This window comes from Triticum dicoccoides, chromosome 1A (assembly GCF_002162155.2).
Source record: "Triticum dicoccoides isolate Atlit2015 ecotype Zavitan chromosome 1A, WEW_v2.0, whole genome shotgun sequence".
Classification (NCBI taxonomy): Eukaryota; Viridiplantae; Streptophyta; class Magnoliopsida; order Poales; family Poaceae; genus Triticum; species Triticum dicoccoides.
In genome coordinates, this window is record NC_041380.1 from 412,599,017 (window position 1) to 412,621,555 (window position 22,539).

At 41.9% G+C, this 22,539-nt stretch overlaps 1 protein-coding gene across 2 annotated transcripts in view; it reads right to left on the minus strand.

Annotated features, from left to right (window-relative positions):
• Nucleotides 1–5,945: 5,945 nt before the first annotated feature.
• LOC119276493 (phospholipase D zeta 1-like) overlaps nucleotides 5,946–22,539 on the minus strand; it is a 17,453-nt gene continuing 859 nt past the window's right edge. Inside the window, exons 2-20 of one of the 2 annotated variants that reach the window (XM_037557561.1) lie at nucleotides 20,477–20,581; nucleotides 18,445–18,563; nucleotides 18,160–18,301; nucleotides 17,861–18,028; nucleotides 17,603–17,776; nucleotides 16,314–16,553; nucleotides 16,116–16,232; nucleotides 15,099–15,238; nucleotides 14,874–15,023; nucleotides 14,620–14,776; nucleotides 14,006–14,539; nucleotides 13,773–13,883; nucleotides 13,256–13,402; nucleotides 12,993–13,190; nucleotides 12,706–12,807; nucleotides 11,700–11,831; nucleotides 6,921–6,986; nucleotides 6,703–6,764; nucleotides 5,946–6,625 (exon numbers count right to left, since the gene is read on the minus strand). In XM_037557561.1, coding sequence (XP_037413458.1) covers nucleotides 6,376–6,625; nucleotides 6,703–6,764; nucleotides 6,921–6,986; nucleotides 11,700–11,831; nucleotides 12,706–12,807; nucleotides 12,993–13,190; nucleotides 13,256–13,402; nucleotides 13,773–13,883; nucleotides 14,006–14,539; nucleotides 14,620–14,776; nucleotides 14,874–15,023; nucleotides 15,099–15,238; nucleotides 16,116–16,232; nucleotides 16,314–16,553; nucleotides 17,603–17,776; nucleotides 17,861–18,028; nucleotides 18,160–18,301; nucleotides 18,445–18,563; nucleotides 20,477–20,581 — 3,114 coding nt within the window. In that variant the 3' untranslated portion in view covers nucleotides 5,946–6,375. Of the gene's footprint in view, nucleotides 6,626–6,702; nucleotides 6,765–6,920; nucleotides 6,987–11,699; nucleotides 11,832–12,705; nucleotides 12,808–12,992; nucleotides 13,191–13,255; nucleotides 13,403–13,772; nucleotides 13,884–14,005; nucleotides 14,540–14,619; nucleotides 14,777–14,873; nucleotides 15,024–15,098; nucleotides 15,239–16,115; nucleotides 16,233–16,313; nucleotides 16,554–17,602; nucleotides 17,777–17,860; nucleotides 18,029–18,159; nucleotides 18,331–18,444; nucleotides 18,564–20,476; nucleotides 20,582–22,539 lie in introns of those variants that run through there. The other variant, XM_037557570.1, reaches the window with a different exon arrangement.

Here is a 22,539-nt window from a genome sequence, read left to right on the forward strand (position 1 = left end):
AACAGCCACGACAGAAACAGAAATGCCAACAACATGTGACCACTAGCCTTCCCGGCAGTACATGGATCCGTGGCTTATGACACCGGTGTGAGTCATAAAGAGGCGCACCGCGGACGAATATGCCGACCAAATATCCCGGCAGGGTCTGCAGTTGGCAATGGCCGCAAGTGATATATGTCGACGATCATCACCAACAACCATCAATCAGTCGGTCACCCCTTGGATCGGATCCGATCAGCGAGAAATGGATACTACTCGTACATCGGTACATGATTGCATTATTGCCGATGGACGCTATCAGAGTCGGGACACAAAGCTAGCAGGTGTTCCTGGTAAGTGGTAATCACTCATCAGTGGCCTCCTCCTATCCGTATCCATTCGTCCATCTTTCTGTCATCTCTGCTCTGCGGTTGCTGTACGATGCCGATGGGTCGCCTGGCCGATGATGATCCGGTGGCAACTTGTCCACATCTGCCCCATGATTGGAAGAAAGCTCCCTTCTAGCTGAGGTTAAGCACAATGGACGCATGCATGCACCGGAGAGAGCAGTGGTCGATCGATCGATCTGGAGCAGTGTCAGCAGGAATGTACTCCATCCGTTCCTAAATGCAAGTATTTTTAGGGATTTCAGTACAGACTATGTACCGATGTATATAGACCCATTTTAGAGTGTAGATTCACTCATTTTGTTTCGTATGTAGTCTTTAGTGAAACCTTTCGAAAGACTTATAGTACTTCTATTTAGGAACGGAAGGAGTAAAAGAAAGGCTGGTTAATTTTTTTGCAGTCAGACCCAACAGCCTGAAAACTCACGAACAGGTCTGTGTACATGACAAACAACTTTCGGTGGCATAACAATGTCGGTGCACGCGTGAAATCTAGATTCATTTGCCAGCTGGAATTCCAAACGACATATCTTATCATGCAACTTGCAGGATAGCACGATCCAGATCGATGGTGGATGAGTCCAGTCCACTAGCCAAGAATGAGCCAAGCAAGTGAGTGTGGCTCTACCAACCAGACCAGGAGAGGACCAGGACCAGCCCCACCGTGCATGCAGGTGCAGCAAATAGCTAGAGTAGCTCTGCTTTCTCCCCCAGGCGGCGCCGGAAATTAATTCCCCGCTTTTCTGACATTGCATCCGCCTTTTTTTCCAAGAAAACTTTCATTTTATTCATCTTCAATTCTGACGGTACAATAATTAAAATTGTTTGTGGTTTTCAGGTCATGGATCATGGACCGGACAGTCCCGATTGGCCCTTCAGCATCTGAAATGCTCATAGTGATCTTTTCGGTTTGTTTTCAAGCAAAAGTTTAGTTCCCTCATGTTGTTTTTACGTATTTGTTTACTTTGTCCGCGTGCATATCAGCCTCTTATATATGGCTTGAACGCACTAATCGCCTCAGAAGAAACAAAGTGCACCGGCTCATGAACCAAAGCGGTTTTGCATTCTATGTCTATGTGCTCATCACTGGAGCGTACGTACGGCTTCTGGATTCCTATATTGGAATTAGTGGTGGTTAGCAACTTGTGCTAGCCTCAGGCTCTGGAATCTTCCGTGTGCATGTCTATACGCCTAGCAGCGGACACCTTTGCTTGCATTTGCAGCCTACGGGGGCGGCGCACCGAGGGGCTTTGTATGTGAGCTGGAAACCAACGGCAGCACGCACGGCGCCGCTTGGCATGCAATGTCCGTACGCGCGATCGTCACCTTTATATATCTATTCTGGAACAAGTTGGGTCGAAATATTCAAAATATATGTAGTGTTCTGGCCGTCATCGAATGTACCCCCGTCCAATAATGTAACGTTTTTTAACACTAAAAAGTGTTAAGAAACGTCTTACATTATGGGATGAAGGGAGTGCTTGTTTGTTTCTTGCTCGTGATGCATGGAGCAGAGATGTATGGTTTTGTGTTGTATGATTTGCTTTGGGATGTTCACGCATGTCTAATCTAATCATTTAGGCCCCGCAAAGAGAATGTCTAATCATTTAGGTTGCGTTTGAGAATCAAGTCGCCGGCAGGCAACGTGCGCTCGCGCTCTCCTCGATCGGCCATCAGACGGGCTCCAGTATTGAGAACTATGTGAATTTTAGCGCCAAAAAAGAGCTCGGGAACTATGTCAAAATTTGCCAATTCTAGATTCAATGGCATTCCATTTGTGCGAACTACTCTAAGAAAAACATCACACCGTGCGCATGCATCTATATGTGCAATTCTTTTTTTAGGGGTATATATGCGCAGTGCTTGGTGACCCATACACGTGACACCGGAAACGGAGTAATATCTTTTTTTCTTCAAAAAACTTCCAATCTATTCATGTTCAATCATGACAATACAAAGAACAACAGAGGTAATAAAAATTATAACCATGTCCATGGACCACCTAGCAACGACTACAAGTACTGGAGCGAGTCGAAGACGCGTCGCCGTCGCCGTCATAGCCTCTCGCTCACCGAAGCCGGGCAAACCTTATTGTAGTAGACAGTCGTGAAGTCGTCATGCTAAGGCCCCGTAGGACCAGTCCACCAGAGTAGCAACCATCGCCGATAAAGAAACTCGTAGATTAGAAGAATCGAACATGTTGTAATAGGATATCTTCAACCGGTTTGGATGGCGGTCATGTAATCAGATAGGCAATTAGTTTATCTATCTCTCTTTGGCAAGCCGGTTGTGGCGTCCTTTATTTGGCTAGTTTGTATTTCTAGCCCATTTTAGCTTTGTGTGGGCTTTTTTCACTTTTTTAGTTAGAGACTTTGAGACCTTGTTGGAAGTTATTTATTTGGTTTAATAAGATGACCGTATGCATCATTCTGATGCAGAGGCCGGGAAGTCCTCTTTTCGGAAAAAAAAAAGGATCGAACATATAAACATCCGAACGAAGATAAATAAAGACCGGATCCAAACAGTTCCATCGAAGATCAACACCGACTGAAAACGGAGTAATATCTGATGTGTGCAAGTACACGAGAACACCGGAGACGGAGTACTACGGAATACTCCTATCTGATCAGTGCAAGTAGCTTCTGTGGGATAATAGGGATCTCGATCCTAGGAAGGAAAAGCCAACAAGATGGCATGGATCCACGTCGACCAAACACGCGTGAGCCCACAGCGCCCACTATATCGTCACAATGACTAGGCACGACACAGCCGATGAGGCATTGAGATGAGTGGTGGTATCATAGCACCGGGTCCCGTCCCGTTCAGAGGTGCTCGGTGCCTAGCAATCAGATCTGGCCTACATGATCAGGAGACCTACCTAGACTGGTTGGTGCTTGGCTAAAAATAGAATAGGGCACGGAAGGAGGAGAAGTGCATCGCTAGACGCAGTGGCAGCTGCACGCACGGTATCGACGGTGCGCATCCTTTCACGATTCGCATCGGCACGGCGTGCTACTTAGAGTATAGCGGGACGTTGGATTTTGGTTTGCATGGTATACGCGTATTCAAAGCACCGATCTGACAGCACTGTCTGACATAAGGCTGCTACACGCTCCAGACGCCCCATGCACCCTGATCAATCACGCTCACACGTCGTAGGACAACATTGACCGATTCCACTAGCTGTTTCAACTACACACAAGCACACAAGCGGCCCATTTGTCTAATCCACCGTGATTGAGCCAGGATGCCTCAATGTTCGTCCTCTGCTCGCCGTCTCCGGACAGCTCTACCACGGCTGCCATTGATCTTCTGCCCAAGGTGCCCCGGGACCAGGAGAAGGTGGTTTCTGTCCGGGACAGACCGGAACCCAGACATCCGATTTTACAAATACCCGAACCAGGCAGTATGTTGCACTGAACAAGTATCCGATTCTACAAATGTCCAAGCTAGGCAAAAGGTTTTAGTAAAAAAATGAGAATGGTGTGCACTCAGTAGGCAGTGAATAGCTTGTTGTATCTTTGGGCAAGAGAATGAATATAATACCATTCTGAAATTAGCTTTTCAATCAATAAATCTGTTCACATATAGTCATACATCAGTCACCGATGAACTCCAAGACATGCACTGGCGCCTGGATGCACGGTAAAAAGCCTCACGACAACGTGTCAGAACGGCAGCTTTCACATGCGAGCGTGGACACCATATTCGTAAGTACAGCGCCTAAGCTAGGTACACATAACCATTTTAGTATTAAAATCAGAGTCGGGCCCGCGACGTAATAAAAGTCATGCCCTGCAGGCCTTTCCCTGCATGCTCTGAGCGGACCGGCCCCTGCGTACGTCAAAACCGTACCAGGCGACCCCACCGAAAGCGACGTCTGCTGCGTATTTGCGTGTATCGATCGAATGTATGCCCGCTTTGCTTACTTTCACGTTTTCTTTTGCACACATCACCTCACGTGCCGCGGCCGTCGATGCGCTGCGTGCATCTGCCGCTGCGTGCAGGAAGGCTGCTCTCACGGAAGGAGGTGACACATTCTAGACATTTCCAGTTCCACAAGCATTGATTTTCTTTCTTTCTTTTTGTTCCGGAGGTGCAAGTTTCAATATCGACACGGACTGGCAACGGATTTACGTAACCAGGAAACAAATCTGAGATTTCAGTGAGTGCAAACACATGTTTTTCCACTAAGAATTCACTGGCTCTGTTAACCTAAATTTAATCTATAATACACCTGCAGCCTGCAGGAATAAATGCATGTTCATTCCTTTCTTGAAAGGATCCTTGAAAGGATCCTTGATTCGTTTTCATCAACTATGTACTCCCTTTATTTTTATATATACAAGGTCAATATGGAATATACATTTTGCATCTATACAAGGCCACCAACAGTAATCGAGGCAAAGTTAATGATATTTTCTCATACTAACAACCTGTTTAATACTTGCATGCATGTAGTCGTAATGATAATCAGCTACTTCCTCCACTCAGTTTCTTTGCATGCGTGCAGAGTATTAATGATCACAGTAAACAAAAAGAAAATTTGACTTATAAAGCAGGCATTAAATTTTACATTGGTACCTATAATTTAAGTTTGTGGCCTTGTATACACGTGCAGCTTGCAGGAGTATAATGTTGTTGTCAATTTCACAACCACGGCTTCAAAAATTCAGATCTAATGTAGCTTGATCGTACCATAAGTGTTTTCATACAAGTGCTTACCAAGCTTTGCCCACCGAGTAGGCTTGACAAGGCACTATTGCTCAACAGTTACAAACCTAGCTCAATCGTCAAAGCAATTAGATAAAAACTTATTTGGGTATCTGGTGAGGCGATGGTATGTATACTATTGCAATTGGCTATAAAAAAAGATGCAGAAGTATTATAACCTTATTACATTAGTTAAAAACGATCACGTACCCTGTGTTAGTTGAGTGCTGATGTAGCTACAAACCATTGATTATTAGAGTTGTGCGTTTGGTGGTCTTGCTGCAGGAAGCTACTCCCTCCATTCCGAATTACTTGTCTTGAATTTGTCTAGATACGGATGTATCTAGACTCAATTTAGTGCTAGATACCTCCGTATGAATTACTTGTCTTGAATTTGTCTAGATACGGATGTATCTAGACTTATTTTAGTGCTAGATACCTCCGTATCTAGACAAATCTAAGACAAGTAATTCAGAACGGAGGGAGTACAAAGTTGGTTGTAGCTTGTGTTGGCTGGAGGAAATCTAATCGACTAGCCCAGATAATGCTAACTGCTAAAGTGGTTCCTTCGAGAGATGTCCAGGAATTCTGTGAGAAACCATGGGCGAAATGTGTACGTAATCATACTCTATTAGGATATGGCTACATAGTATGGACGTAACCCTCGGCTGTTTCTTATTACCAGCTTCTGCCAAAACACACGCAATGACGTTTAATGATTACTGGTGAAGAGGTGCAGGGTACGTGCATCTTCATTCGTTATATCATTCATCTGGGTAAATACATCCTCATTCATAACATCACAGAAACACATCAGTTCAAGATGAGATGATTGTTCTGTCTCGAGAAGATGAAACACAAGACAGCAAAGGTTTCAAAAGTCACACCGGAGAGATTAATAGTGCATACATTGCAAGGCCAACTAGAATGTACTTATTCTTCAAAATAATTCATAATGTACAACCGAGACAGCTTTGAAGAAAGAGCCTATTCTCTGGACTGGAAAAGCGCCAACTGAACAGGGGCATTTCTCACCTAGAAAAACAAGAGCCATCGAATGAACTAACTATATTCCTATATTCTTTGGTTGGAAAAAGAAGAATCTGAGCACGGGTAATTGCGCAAAAAGAGAGGTCTCCGGTGAATGGGGTATATTTGTAAACTGCCTGACGTGGCCGTATATTTTCTTCATTTCCTGTAAAAACATCTACAAGCTGGCGCCTGTACTATGTACAACTAAGGCACTGAGAGAGCAACTCTTCCATGAAAATCAAACCTAATGGAAAACTTGTGGAGATGTGTAATACTCGCTTTCACTGAAATACGGTCTCAAGTCCTCTTGGCACATGAAATCCAAAGGGAAAGATACAAGGTGGCCTCTGACCAACTGCAATCTCTCCATAGGGTCGGCACCTTTGAGATCGCCATCCTGGTAGGTTTCGAGCTTTTCTTGGGCAACGCCTAGATCAATTGTAGTGTGGCCAATTTTTTCCTTCCAGTAAGCAATGCTTTGCCGAAACTGTGTCCTGTGTGGTTATTATGTTTCAGAGAATGCAATAATAGGATGAAATAATACTGAAATGAAATGGCTGTTGATAAATACCTTGAATGGATGAGATCATTGGGAACACAAGAGAATACATCCTGGAAAATCGTGGTATTTGTCTGCCAGACATGCTCAGGTAATTCAGTAATAAGAATAAAGGAAATCAACTCCAAATACAATGTAATTTATAGGCAACATCCCATATGCTTAGTAATCATAGTCTTGATTCTTGAATGAACTATGACTTCAGCGTACAACATTTTTGTTTCTCTCACCTTAGCAGTGGCCATCCAGATATTTTTGAACGTCGTATCATCCATAGGATCCATGATGTGGCTAACCTGCAAGAGAAAATGATATTTTGTGAACTTGAATAATGCACAGAATTTTCTTGTCCGCTACAATAAAGAGAAAAGATCCTCATCAAGCATGCTTGTGATATACCAAATTCACGTAATTTTCTTTTATCAGGTTTTAACCAAGGCGGTAGGTGAGTTTTAGCCCACACGAAAGAGGTTCGGCGCAGGATAGTTTTGATCATTTATCTATACATACATCATACAAGTGTGAACATATAAATGTTTTTAGGGATTAGGGTGTCAGTTTTGTTTCTTCGTACTACATTGTATCAGGCCTCTATCGAGGCTGTCCTTTCTCTACCTTTGCAATGAAATGAAATGCAGATGCTTTTGCGTTTTCTAAAAAAAGTATCCAAACACTCAATAAGATCCTAACTAGTCTTAAGGGTTTTGCAGATTATTTCTATTCCTTGAATCAAAACTTCACATGATGTATAATACTCCCTCTGTCCCAAAATACAAGAATGTTTTTAACACTACACTAGTGTCAAAAACGTTCTTATATTATGGGACGGAGGGAGTACATCACTATATTGTATGGGCCTACTCTAATATCGAAGACACTCTTTCACGCCCCGCACGCTGGAGCGATCGATCCATCCAAAGCCAAGCGCTCAGCAGACAGCCTTTTCCCTTGGGGCCCACCAGGTGGATCTGATCATGCGCGTGTGGAACGGCTCGTTAACATATGAATCGCTACAAGCCCATCAAATTAGTCAACTACTACTAATCTCTCCCCCACCCCCCACCCCCGATTTTCAGGGGGGTAGGGCCCACTGTAAACTATCCAAACCCGCCGGTTTCTCTAAACTATCCCACCCCATCGATGCATTTTCCAAATCGTGCGTTGCCGCGGCCGCGCGTGAATTAGCATCGCCCCTCTAATATGTTCTATAAAAAATAGCACACAAACAACACAAAACAATCAGACAGGCATATGCCCTTGTAGTTGTAAGAGTATCTCTACACCTTCCCCTAAAACTTAACTCCCTGGATAACCTCCCTAAAATTTGAGGGCTTAAACTTTCTTGCACCTAGTTCTTCCCCTAAACTTAACTCCCTATATTTTTCATTTGCTATTTCCTCCATCTCTTTTGCATACATAATTCAAAATTTCTTATACACTCCCTATAATTCAAATGTTTCTTATAAACAATTCAAAATTTTGAACAACTCACACATTTCAATAACATTTCCAAAAAAAAGGGCAACCCAATGCATGTAGCTCCCGCTTGCACAAGGTCCGGGGAAGGGTCCGACCATTTTGGGTCTATTGTACGCAGCATTTCCCTACATTTCTGCAAGAGGATGTTTCCAGGACTTGAACCCGTGACCTCATGGTCACAAGGCAGCAGCTTTACCACTGCGCCAAGGCTCCCCTTCTTCAATAACATTTCCAATTGAACGAAAAGCATCAACATAGAGCATCCCAACATAGTTCATCATCAAAAGCCACCGCATCCCATCCAAAAGCCACTGCATCCAACATATTTATCATCAAAAGCAACCACATCCCATCCAAAAGCCACTGCATCCTACATAGTTCGTCAAAAGCCACCGCATCCTACATTTTTCGTCAAAAGCCACCGCGAAAGCCACCACATGTAACATAAATCATGCACTCCCATTGCCACCACTACAACTACTACTATCACCACCATAGAACATCGATCTTGCCAACGAGTGAGCTGTCAGTATTGTTTTGTCTTGTTGTCCATCCCGCTTGCATCCATGAACATGATTTGGCACTCTTTGACCTCCTATTGTTCATCTCCACTTAGGTCTTGATTGCAAGCCTACGCTCGCCGGCACACACTTTCCTCTCCTCGGCATCCATCAAGTATGCCTCGGTCAAGGCCTTCGCTCTCAACCTCTCCTCCCCATCACTTTGAGCTCCATCCACCCCACCATCTTCTCTAGCTTGCGTTCAGCCGCCATCTCCTTTGATTATAGCATTAAGTTCTCCTTTGTAGGCACCAAGTGCACCATTCTTCCTCTCCATCTCTTTCTCCCATCCAAACAAGAGCTAGGAGTGGGGCTTCTTCCCCTATCATATCACCCTCACCATCATCCTTGAGATCAGTGGAGACCGAGATCCTCAATCTTAACCTTCTCAATGTTGTTTCAAAGTTCCTCCTCGCCCACTTCTCATTTACCTTGAGCATGGCGAAGCAATGGTGCAAAGTGGTGAATGGCTTGTTACCAAACCACTTGCTCCGATGCTTGTATAGCTCTTGCATGTACGGCCTATACTCATTAATTGAAACTCTACTCAAAGGCGAGCTGTCCTATTACTCAACACAACCGGACCACTGGCTGCAAAAATCTTACTCCCTCCGTTCCAAAATAGATGACCCAACTTTGTACTAATTTTGTACTAAAGTTAGTACAAAGTTGGGTCATCTATTTTAGAACGGAGGGAGTAGATGACAATCCAACGGTGAGCAAGAGAACCTTGTATTATGTTGGAGGGAATCAAATCAGGACACTGTGTGCATAGTATTCCTCAATCCTTTTCCAAAAGGTTTCCTTTGTTTGATCGGCTCCAACAGTGGGCATCAAGGGAGATGTTCAGCCAAGCATAGCACCAAGTCTCATCCTCCTCGGGCTCGTAGTTCACTAATCTTGTTAGCTTCTTCGTAATATGCAGGTCGATCTCCTCCAATCTGGGACTACCATTTCTCCCTCTTGGGATTTCATCCGCCATAGACAAGGGAATTTCCTCGAGCCCGATGGTGTTAGATTCATCGAACGCCACCATGGAAGCAAGTCTTGTCTTCTTGGCTTTTCGCTTCGGTTTGTTCAAATGCAAAAATCCATCACCACATTTGAGCATCGCAGCTTCCAAGTTGCATATCCATCACTAATTTACAATGCACCAGAGAGTTTGATAAAGAAAAAAAGAGAGAAAATTACCAATCGGACAATGTGTCAAACACCTAGTGGGTGGAATCGACGACGCTGGCATTGGTGACCTCAGTTGGTGCCGAAGGGGCAATGGAGGCATAGTTCAAAAAAAGGTTGTTAGGTGCTCGGCCCTAGGCACTAAAAAAGGCGGCCAGCGAGGTCCTCTGTTGAGAAATCAGCCCTCTCTGGTGAGGAATCATGTTCTCGGGCGAGAAATCAATCTACCCATTGAGGATTTGACCTACCCAGTGAAGATTCATCCTCACCGTCGAGGATTTGACCACTCCCGCGGGGTTGAGATCCCCCAATGAGAAATCGAGCTTTGCTGGCTGGTTGCCATGGGTGCAACAAGGGAGAGAGGAAGAGGGAGAGGTGCCATGAGGAGGATCCCTAGAATTTCTATCCACTATGTATCCACGAGAGGTTTTAATGAGAAGAGGATAAATGAGCCGGTGCTTTAATGGGCTAGGTCAGCCCATCTGGCTTATTTCTTCACACTGTAGTGATTGTGTACGGACCGCCTAATCGCACCTAAGCAACGCATAAGCTATCAAGGCAGAAGTAGGTGGCCAAATTACGCCTAGCGCTTTTTTGAACTTTGAGTGGAGGGGGCGTCGAGGTGGGCGTCAGAGGGGGCGATGGCGACAGCAGCCTTCTCCCGAACCGCCGCACCATCCTTCGACTTGCCCGGCCTTTGGCATCGCTTCTTCACTACGTTCGGGGAATGGGAGGGCGGCCAGGTGTAGAGGAGGGTGTGTGGATGGTCCCACATGCGGCTGCGCCGGGCAGCAAGACCTTGCCCTACCGTTTCCATGGCAAGAGGAGTCGGAGCCGAAGGATTCGATGGGAACAAAGACATCCATTCCCACGGCGGAGGGCGCCAATTCGACATCGCGCGGCGGCGGCGGGAGGCGGTTGAGCATGAAAGTTCTTAGGAAGTTGCTCGGTTGGAGTAAATTTGGGCAGGAATTGCTCAGCCCGAGGGTTAACTCCACAAATTTTAGGGGGTTAAATATATAAGGAGAAGGTCTAGGGGGTTAAAGTTCTTTTTAGGGGGTTAAATATATAAGGAGAAGGTCTAGGGGGTTAAAGTTCTTAGGGAGGAAGCAGTTCTTAGGGAAGTTTTTGGGTGAAGGGCTAGAGATGCTCTTAAAGGGCAACCTGGTGCATGTAGCTCCCGCTTGCGCAGGGTCCAGGGAAGGGTCCGACCACTTTGGGTCTATAGTACGCAGCCTTTCCCTACATTTCTGTAAGAGGCTGTTTCCAGGACTTGAACCCATGACCTCATGGTCACAAGGCAGCAGCTTTACCACTGCGCCAAGGCTCAAAACAGGCTTGTAACTCAGCGTCTGCTAAAGATAAATGGACTGGGTGCACAAGACATACCAGGAAGCACAGACATAAAGGTGGTAAACAACAGGATAATGCACATCCTTAATCACTTCTACCTAAAATCGTGGCTTTCAGCCTAACATCCGTATATTATGCCTCCATCTATTACTAAATTGATGTCAGTTCAGAATGTATGCGGTACAAAATAACAAATATTTGAACAAGAAAATACACACATATACTTTGACTTGTCTTGTGGAAATGATATTAGTATATTTCTAATCAGAAGTACTTCTATAACATAATAGCTAATAAGTTTTCAAATAAAAATGTGAAAAAGATTATTAGTCAAAAGGTGTATTCTAGACCATTTCGATGTCCTAAACATCTATTAGGATTTACTATTAAGAAAGTTACCAAGCGCAAAGAGTGAGAGCAAAAAAACATAGTCCAAACCTCTCCGCGATGAAGGCCAAGGTGCTCCGCCCAGAGAGAAAGCCGTAGGCTGAGAGAGAATTTACCAGCTTCCCAATGTCTTCCATCCATTTTGGAATTAACAACTTCTTTATCTTCGATGACCACAGCAATCTGGAAGTCGCAGGAGAAAAGCATCATGTAACCCACTTCCATCACCAACACATTACTTAAGTATAAGTAATTTACCGAAGACACTATAAAGGGAGGTCAAGCTCCATGGAGCTCTTTATTTTGAAAATTTTGAAATCATATTTTGAAGTTCCAAAAAATTCTAAAAAAGATCACACGTATATACGGATGTATAATACTCCCTCTGTAAAGAAATATAAGAGCGTTTAGATCACTTATATTTCTTTACAGAGGGAGTGCATGTATAAAAATTGAAGATGGTATTCATTATGGTGAGAGCTACAGAAAAAGACAATCGTGATTTTGAAAAGGATGAACAGTGTCCGCACTGTTCACTATTAAAAATGCACGAACTTGTCTTTTTTGTGTAGCTCTCACCATAATGCACTAAATCGTCAAACTTTACACACATGTAAAACACATCCATAAACGTTTATGATTTTTTCCAGAATTTTTTGGAACTTTAAAATGTGATTTTTGATGGAGCTCGTCCTCCAAAATGCCCTACTCGTGATTAAAACATTACTTAGTTATAAGCGATTTACACATTTACTTAGTTACAGGCAATTTACACATTGCTTAGGTATAAGCGATTTGCTATTGACTAAATACAGTTAACAATGCAGAAAATACTTGCCACGAAAGCAAAAAAAAATAGTAGTCTGGTTAGAAGTTAGGCTACTCTTGAAGTGATAGGAAGCTGAAATGAAGTGTATTTTTATAACCATTTTAAATGTTGCATCGGCTCTACATTGCAGAATAAGGACTGTTGACCGAATTCAATCTTATAAAACAGGACCAGCATACAAAATACACTGTGCATTATACACAGAAAAGGAATCTGAGAAATACATACCTCAGAATCCCTTGATCCAAGCAAGCTTCTATCATTTATGTTAGCTGAACCAATCAATGCAATGCGGTCATCAATGATCATTAACTTGCTGTGTACATAAATCTGTAAGGCAGATCGTGTTAAAAGGAATTTATGTGATAAATAGTAAAAAAGCATCATGGCAACAAGCACTACAACGACATTGGCTTGTTATATCATAAACAAAATATATGGAAGCCAAATGAACAAGATTCAGCACCCTGGAGGGACACAAAACATGCTCCCAGACTCAAAAATATTGACATTACCTGGCTAGTAACCACGGGACCTCCATCAGTTAGCCTACCATGTGCTCTGAGACCATGAAAGGAAATATAGTCATGGGCCTTAAGACCAATCACATCATACAGATTCTGCAGTATCGAATTAGGGCCTCTACAGATAGTCCGGTACTGCCAGTGCATAATTGCCCTCACAGATGCAGCTCCACCATCATCAATGCCTCCCTACCATGAGATTATTTCAATAACAGAGAAACAGCGCAATCCTTATTCCTGTAGCAGAAAATTACCTGAAAACCCGGTAAAAGGGGTATAACAATGATGGCTTTAAAGCGCTTTTTCTCTCTCTCTGCTCGAAGTATACGCCTGTACAATGCTTCCAACACACGGTTTTTAATTGTGTCATCCCCTGAAAGGCCTGATATGAAAAACTGATTCTGCAAAAGGCCAACCAAAAGGATGTTTAGATAATATGCCAGTATACTTACAATTCACTCGTAAAAAACACTCCGATTACAAACTTTAAAATGCATGTGTAAAATGTGATATTTTTGTTACGCTGCAGAAAATGTATCATCTAAATCACACTAATCACCACAAATACATAGAAATAAGAAAGTAACAAGAACGCATGGTGAATATCACTTTACAGTATTATCTAGTATTCCCTCTGTAAACAAATGTAGGATGTTTTTGCAGTTTAAATTGAAATGCAAAAACGTCTTACATTTGTGAACAGAGGGAGTAAAAACTACTGACAATTTGAATTGAGTTTACTTGTTAAAAGTTCAAACAATGAATACAGACCTCAATGTATACAAAGTGTTCTGCCTTTTCAATTAGAGAAAAGTAGGCATTGTGGATACTTCCTTCAATTTGAGTGGTTCCAGCTGACCATTGACCAACACTTCTAATAACCTGAGCAAAAACATTGATAAATTAAATAAACTGGAGATATGCAATGCAATTGATATACATGAACCTCATTCCTCAGTTTCACCAAATATTTTGAAATCTATTGCATAGTACCAAAACACTACCTGACAACGACAAGTTGCCCTTGGTCCAACTTGCCCAATGTCAAGTACTGAAGCAACTTGATCTCCTTGCTCCTGCCTCTCCCACCATTTCTTATCCATGTGATGCCTATCTTCTTTCGGTGAATCAAAACGCCTAATAGTTGCAGACTCCGGGGAACTGAGATTGTCTACAAAACCTCTCATAGGTAAATCCTGACGAGAAGCGTCGAATTTTGCCTTTCGGTTGAGCAAAGGCTGTTTGAAGCCTGTTTTGTTTGCGTTATCTGCCTGGTTAATGTCAAAGCCAGTCATCGCTAAATCTCCATCAGGCAATGCCTGAGGTTCAAGCTCTTGAGGTAAAAGTAATGGAACGTCCTGACTTGATGCACTTGATGCCAAGGAGGCTGTCTTTTTAACATCAGCATTCTCATCATGATTTTGCTTACCCTCAGCCTCACCATTTGCTTCTTTACTTCTGCCCTTGTAATGTGGAATAACCATGTGGTGATGAGGCATCAGCAACGGAATTGCTTGCTCATTTGGAGCTTTATTCCTCTGGGAAAAGTAACAGTAAATTTACAACAAGAAGTGGGCAAACGCTTTCTCTGATGAGCAGATCAATGGAGCAAACTAACCTTTGAGTAATTCCAGCGCTGGACAAAATGCCTTGCTACATCCCGACAAGGTGGACCGTACAGAGCACACTGGACGTCATGCCATGGCATACGAGGATATTTAGTACGGTCAAGTTCATCTTTTGCTGAGTCCTCCCAAGAATTCGGCTCAGATTCCCTTACGTACAAGAGATTAAATTTAGGTATATTTACAAAGGAAGCATATGGGAAGTTCAGAATATCTAAAGCTATGGATGAAAGATTAAATTACTTACCTAGGGTTGTAGTAGTCTTTCCCTGGCCATATCGTAGAAGGAACATCGGTAACTTTGTGGTCAGGACTATCATAACGACCAAAGCACAGATCAAGTCCTCCAATATAGCAGACTTGATTATCGACAATCACAATTTTCTCATGATGTGACCTTAAAGTTAATAAACAATTAAATTGTCAGAGTTTCCCTAATAACATAGCAAAAAGTTGAAAAAATCAGCCGTACCACAAGTATACACCACTTGAGAAATGATCTGGGTAGCGCAGAACTTTAACATTCTCATGAATGTTAAGTAGCCTGTTTTTACTGTACAAGCTATTAATTTTCAAGGCAAGTGCAACCTCCTTATACATTAGAATGTAAATCTGCAAAAGAAAGTACACAATTCATTAGTTAGTAATTATCAGTTTATATCAACAGTCAGATATTACTTCATGCTAAAACAAATATGGTACGAAGTCAACTTAACTTCTTCAACAGTAATCCCTTTATTTATCTAGAAGTTTCCATTTTGTAAAAAAAAAATACCCACGTAAGCAAGTTTTTATTCTTAGTCTCCGATGCACGTCTTTGACTATGACTTTATCATCGTGTACTAGCCTAAAAAACTATCAAGGAAAATCCAATGACAGTATTTTCCTGTCTATAATACTATATACAGGAAAAATAAATAAAAAACATTCAGTTATTCACATATGGGACCTGTACATGAATGGTATTTATGTCAAAAGATGTTTTGCAAATCATATTGCCTATGGGTTGCAAAATCTCTTCTGCGGTCTCAACATCAATGGTAATGAGTAGCTTATCACTTGCAGCATGCACAAAAAGAAAGTCAACATCAATGGTAATGAGTAGCTTATCACTTGCAGCATGCACAAAAAGAAAGTAAGGATGAGAATGCACTCTGCTCAAAAAAGGATGAGAATGTATTGAGAGCAAAGAGGCTAAAATGACGGGGTATTTTCTACATGATGCCTAACTTGTGGAGGTGTTTTTGTATTCTTGTTTGACCTTGTGAGGTCAGAATAAACGTTTATGATACAAATGAGATATCTTCAGATGATTATACTTGGGATAACTTATGAAGCAGCATATTTGCCAAAGTATATGATATAGAAATCTGCAACTCATGGATTGACATATATAACTAGAAGTGGTGACGATGATAGTTCAAATATCACACACTTCATGAGTTCACCTAGCAAGTTCTGATTAGAAAATATAAAGCAACTACAATACCTGCACACCCTGCTTCGCTCTTGCTTCCAGTAGAGCATCAAGCCTAGATGACCCATGATGTTCGAAGGGACGTCGGAGATACAATTCTGGGCAGAGCCACCAGCCAGCAATAAATATCTGAATCAAATTTCAATTATCTTAGACTTATGTAAGATGGCAGATACATTCCTGTCAAGTAACTGGAAATAAAAAATAAACCTCGGATTTAGCATGCTCAATCGAGGAAGCAATTGCTTCAAATCCAGCTTGCCCATCTATAAACCACTGTGCCATACTCCCATCTTCCAACAGGCCCCTTGGTGGTGCAAATGAACCAAAACGATGAGGGTAACACCAGCCCTCTGGAGGTTGTCTAGCAGCATTGATTGCAGTAACCCAATCCTTAACCTTAGACGAGCTTTTTGTTCGTAACTTAATTGTCCGGCCACCAGAGGATACCTTTCACCAGTGAATAGCATTAACAGATTCAGGCTTGACAGAATATTGGCTACCAATTATCTTGCTAACTCTAAAAAAGGTTGCCAACTGCAAGTTTTGGCATCGGCTTGCCTAAACATTGTCTAGCCAATTTTTTGGTAGCAAATCAACCATGCCTCAAATTTGTACTACCAGGTTCATTGGGAATTTGTGCTGTTTTTTATGAGCGTATGCAATATAAGTATTTAACTACAGAAGTACTCCATAAAAGAGCAACAAGCTTCTGCAGTCTTTTACGCGATAATGCCACAATCTCCTGCCTTCACTAAACATATCAACTTATTCAAAATGGTTGTGGAATAACAATAAATTTTGTATCACAAGGGGAAGCGATAGAGACAAATTAATGTCATAAAGTGATAAATATCACATGTTAACTACAATTTCATGTTCCAAGTCTCATACTAACAGCTAAAACAGTGTCACTCTTACAACGGGATGTCAATTTAACAAGACTCGACATTCAGCTATACATCCAGATGTTACAGACGAATGTTCATTAAGATCTATCCCACAAAGGCAGACAGTAACAATCTAGTAAGCCTCTTTTTGGCATTCAATGGCTATCCAGAAGCAATTATAGTATTCTACCGTTAGCCGTTAGATAACTATTTGATAGCATCTTCTTTAGACCCATAACAGCAAATTTATAGGTACATTTTAGTGAATATTTCTGTAAATAACTAAACTTCATAAGGCAGCACTAGAAAACACAACAACCACACACTGACCATAACCGACATTTCCCGTGTAACTTCTTCAACTGCTCATAAAATTTTGCAGCAACTTATGTGGCACTTTCAAAAGATGGCTAGACATACTTGATATTACAGAACTAATAAAGTTGGTAGGCCCGAGATAATGAGACATGGTATTTCTTAATTTGTAGCCTAGTAAAGTTGCTTCTGGTAAAATGTGTTGAATTTGCATGGACTTTGTAGCAATTGCACGAGGTCATGTCAAACAAATATGCTAAGTGAACACAGGAGATTATAATATGAAAAGTGCACCTGGAATCCAAAATGCAATGGGTTGCGTTCTTTGATCTCCTTTGCTAGAGAGATTTGACCTTCTCCATTTATATCCATATGTGGCAATGCGTCAAAAATAATGACATCCAAAAGCTTTGGGTCAAAAGGATCTTTGAGTAAAGCCAAGAATCCTGGCTTCAGGACAACCCAAACCTATTGGCAAAACATTCAATTGAATATATCAGATACAATGATAACAAAATAGCAAACTTGAACAACAAAAATTCTGCTTGATACCTTTTGCCAGCTGCTCTTGCAACAACTAAACAATCCACATGAACAACATTTCTCCTTATGGCCCTTCTGAATTTTTGGCAAGTGGCCAATTGAAACATAATCTTCTTTTAGCTTAGGCCCGTATTCCGGCAAAAATGACAAACATGATACCTCCAAAAATTTGCAAACCTGCATTTTTTTTGGAAGAATTTTAAGACTAGGACATAAATTAAGAAGATACAACATAGGTTGCTCTGATGGGCCTTTTAATGCTTAATAACTGCTGGAATTGACAAAGTGGATGTACAAAGGATTTGTACCTCCCGTGAGTTGACAATATCCAAGTTTCCAAAAAAATGGTTAAGATATTCTTGCATGGCAACTTTTGCTCGGTCAGAAATTGAGTGTTGGCGTCCAAGAGCTGGTCGAATGACGGGCAAAACAGCAATTGAAGGAACATTTCTGCCACAACAGGTTCAGTGTCTTGCTTACTGCATGCATGGGATAACATATGGAGACTCAACTGCTCTAAATCAACTTTTGGGATTTTACAAAGCATCTGTACATCAGTCATTCCAGCTTCATGAATATAAAAAGATGTTTACCTATTTCTGATGGAGCTTTCATCGGGTTGCGAAGGAACATTTACGTCGTCCACTTCATCCTCATCATGTACTACTGGCATATGATCCCCAATTCCCAAATTTTGGAGCCATTCTTTGACCTTAAATCACAGTATATAAAGATTAACTCAGTGCTCTAGGATTTAAGTGGATTATTTTCCATCATACTGACAGTTATCCAAGTGTTAACTGATTTAGAGTGGCAGAATTCAATAAAAGAGAGTAAGAAGGCATGTGAGAAAAAAAATATGTATTGAACTTCCTTGTTTGCAGTATCATATTAGAGAAACTTTTTTGAACTCATTAGATAACTTGAGAACAAAAAACTTGATTAACTGGTAAAAAAAATGTGTATCTGGATACACTAAGCAGGCTAGGAACTATAGCACGTAAAGAACCACGAGTTTCAAATTGTTCCTTGTTTCCTAGCTTACACAATCAATGTCAACTCTCAGTTTTGTTGATGTCTGAAACCACGTAATAATCCAAACAACCTAATCCAATTCACTGGATACATAATGGATGTCCTATATTCCCTCCTATTTTCAAGCACATATTTGTTCCTCCCTCACCTATTGTTGCTTCTTTTGTACGAATGACATTGCTATCATAACTTGTGAAAACTAAATGGGCCTACCTCGTTTGTGTTGATGTGTTGTTTCACATGTGTTTGTGTGCGTGCAGCGGCAGTGGACTATTATGCCCCCAAACACTTGTATATATGTTGTTTCTCCTCTTATCCTCTTATGCTGTGTTTGGATGTCTGTATTGAGCCCTCGAATTGGATTTGGTATTAAGCTACCCCCAATACAGGTGTTTGGATGTACTCTGAAACAACAGACGGAAACGGTAACGAATACAGAGCAGTTTTCGCTCGCATGCGCCCACTCCTCGCGGCAATTCGAAGGGTTGCACCTCCGATTTCAGCCGTATTGACTCTGGCCCGCAAAAGAAAACGTTTCGGGCCTTTTTTCGTTCCTCCGTCCCTCCACCACAAGAGAAAGAAGGACTGGGAGAGGACGGCGGCGCCCAGGCAGATCGAAGGTGGCGCACGTCGACGCCCTTCTGTTCCCTTCTTCCTCCGCCGCCGATCCTTCCCTCCTCCGGCGCCACCCCTTCCCGTTTTCTCCTGCCATGCTCGCCGCGGCCAGATCCCATCTGACCTCTCTTGGCCGCGTCTGCAGTCCCCTCCGGCGCCACCCCATACCTTCCTCCCCGACACTGCGATGGCCCACCACTGGAGCCCATCTCTTCTACCTCGGTCCTTCTCAGCCGCCCCATCTTGTCTAGCCACAGTGGCCGTCAACACGGGTCCCCTTCTTCCACCATCAGCACGGCTCCCCTTCTTCCTCCACCATTCTTCCCTACCTCCTGGTCCTCCTCTGCCCAGCTAGCCACAACTCAATTTCTTCTTCTTCCCACCCCTGGCCTCTTGTTCTCATTCATTTGCTAATCACCAATGTATCCTCTTGCAGGTTTGGCCTAATAATTTGTGTTTGCTTTTGCATCAATATTATATGGTGTCGTCCTGGATTTCTAGAATAATTGGTTTTCTTTTTTTGCTAGATAATCATCCAATTATAGTCACACATTATACAACTTCTATTTTGATGCATATACTAATGTTGCTATGCAATTCCATAGTTTGACATCCAAACATGATTTCGTATTGAAACCTCAGTAGGATTCCGTGAGCCAATTCAATTAACACCCAAACAATCGAATTTCTATTCATGACCATTACAGTTTCGCAGCTGAATTGGAATTGAAACGAATACAATACGGCAGCCTCCAATAGACATCCAAACACAGCGTTATTGAAAGATATACAAAAGCTTTTTGCACTTTCTCTATAAAGAATGGATCTAGTTCAGTATGAAACAACATTACTCAACTTAGGACATAATAGGAATACAATAATTATAGAGTTTGTTACTCCCTCTGGCACTGTCCACTATATACTGAATTCTAGTTCTAAAAGGTCGACATTAATCAAGATAGCCATGTAACCAACCTGTTCCTGCTTCTCGTGGAATTCTTCAAGAAATTCACGTCGCTTCAATGCAAAGTGTAGATAGAGAACCTGGGAGGCTTTCTTAAAAAGACGCCACCTAAACTGATAGAAGTAGTGAACATTATTTAGTCCACATATGACGCATCTGTATTTAATGGAATAATAATAGCAGAACACATATTAGGAGGGAATAGGCATCACAAGTAGCAAGTACTCCCTCTGTAAAGAAATATAAGAGCGTTTGGATCACTAAAGTAGTGATCTAAACGCTCTTATATTTCTTCTTTAGTGATCTAAACGCTCTTATATTTCTTTACGGAGGGAGTACCTATTTGGTTAAATACCTAACAAAAAATCATGATTTTCGCTACTCCCTCCTTCCATCTATATAGGGCCTAATGCGTTTTTCAAGACCGCCTTTGACTATTGATAAAATTAATACTACATAACATGCATAATGTGAAAATTATATCATTGAAAGCTCCTTTCACATACGAATTTGATGATGTGCTTTGTGTAAGTTGCATGTCATATATTATTGCTCTAACATTTGGTCAAAGTTAGTCTCGAAAAACGCATTAGGCCCTATATAGATGGAAGGAGGGAGTAGGTATTTGAGCAAATACAAACACTAGGGTCGCAAGAAATTCCAGGGCACATGTGTCCCATGGGTTCTTTCTCTATCGACAGCTTAGTGTTTGCTCGTGCATTTATGAACATGTGCACTTGTACGATGTATCATTAAGTTCTATTAACTTTGAACTTACTACAAACTTATGCTCCAGATAGTACCCTACTGCATGTTAAAGGTATCTGATGCAAAAGGTAGCAGAATCTGTTTTCACAACCTGTTGACCACTAAATCATGCACCAAATTATTAAGGAGTAAGGACAGACAGGTCAGCAATCAAGACTACGGTTATTTTGTAATGTAAGGGGTCAAAATGGTTGAAATATATTAATTTAGGATGCATTCCTTTGATATACAAACTGATGCAAGTATCAGTTATTAGCCATGCATGTCCAGCAATTTCTTTAATATCTTCTAAAGAATCAAGTTCTATGTCTGAAATTGGTCTATCCAAGTCAAAAAGACGTGTAAATGCTAAATAATCATCCAAGAACCCAAGAAGGACAGGAATGGTTATTTTTGTCCAAGAACTTGAGATGAGATGCCTACCGCTGACATGGAACGTTAGAAGTTATTGGGTAAACAAAAAAGTTTTCCCATAAGAAGTTGGCACATTTTACATCACGAATCCTTTGTACTCAATAAGGATAACAACAGCTATCCATGAAATTTTATCTGAAAGCCCAATTCATGAAATAGATGCAGTCCTAAGTTTTTGTAACCAAATGAAAACTCAGCACTTTCAGCAAATTTTATAAGGAAGAAAATCACCAAAGTTCTAGTTAGTAGTTTGTGAGCGAGTATTGGCACAATGTTGCACTTGCACCTGCGAGGGTAGCTCTTTACTATCCAAATTTCATATACACGTCCAGCTATGAGACACCAAACATGTCCATGGACATTCTGAACGTAAACCCATCATTGCTAAGTAGCCTGGGCCATCGTTTCAGACGAACTGAAACTGTGTTTACCCGAATCGCATTTGAGCCAACAAATAACCTGACGCAATTTCATACTGTACTTGGAGGCCTCGCCTTGTAACACCAAACCATGAAGGTCGCGCACCCGACAACACAATAGGCACACCCTACTAGCAATGTCATCAGTCGGAGAAAATTGAATATAACAACTCAAATGCTCGTGTTCATGTCCCGCCATTAGCATACTGGATTACTGGCCACTCAAATCAACTGATGGCGTGAAAACCTAGAACCAAACGAAGCAATTGAGGCAACAACCAGAAGCGTAGCTACAACGACAGTAAGTGCTGTCTAATTAAACTGGGGCGCCTAACTTGATCATAGATTTTGGCCACGCAAAATTTCGGACTAATCAGCAGCATCGCATGGCACCGAATTCGCACGACTTCCCAGGAACCCGAGCAGAGTCGGGCATCACCGATGGGAGGTAGGAAATGTTCGGAATCGTAAAC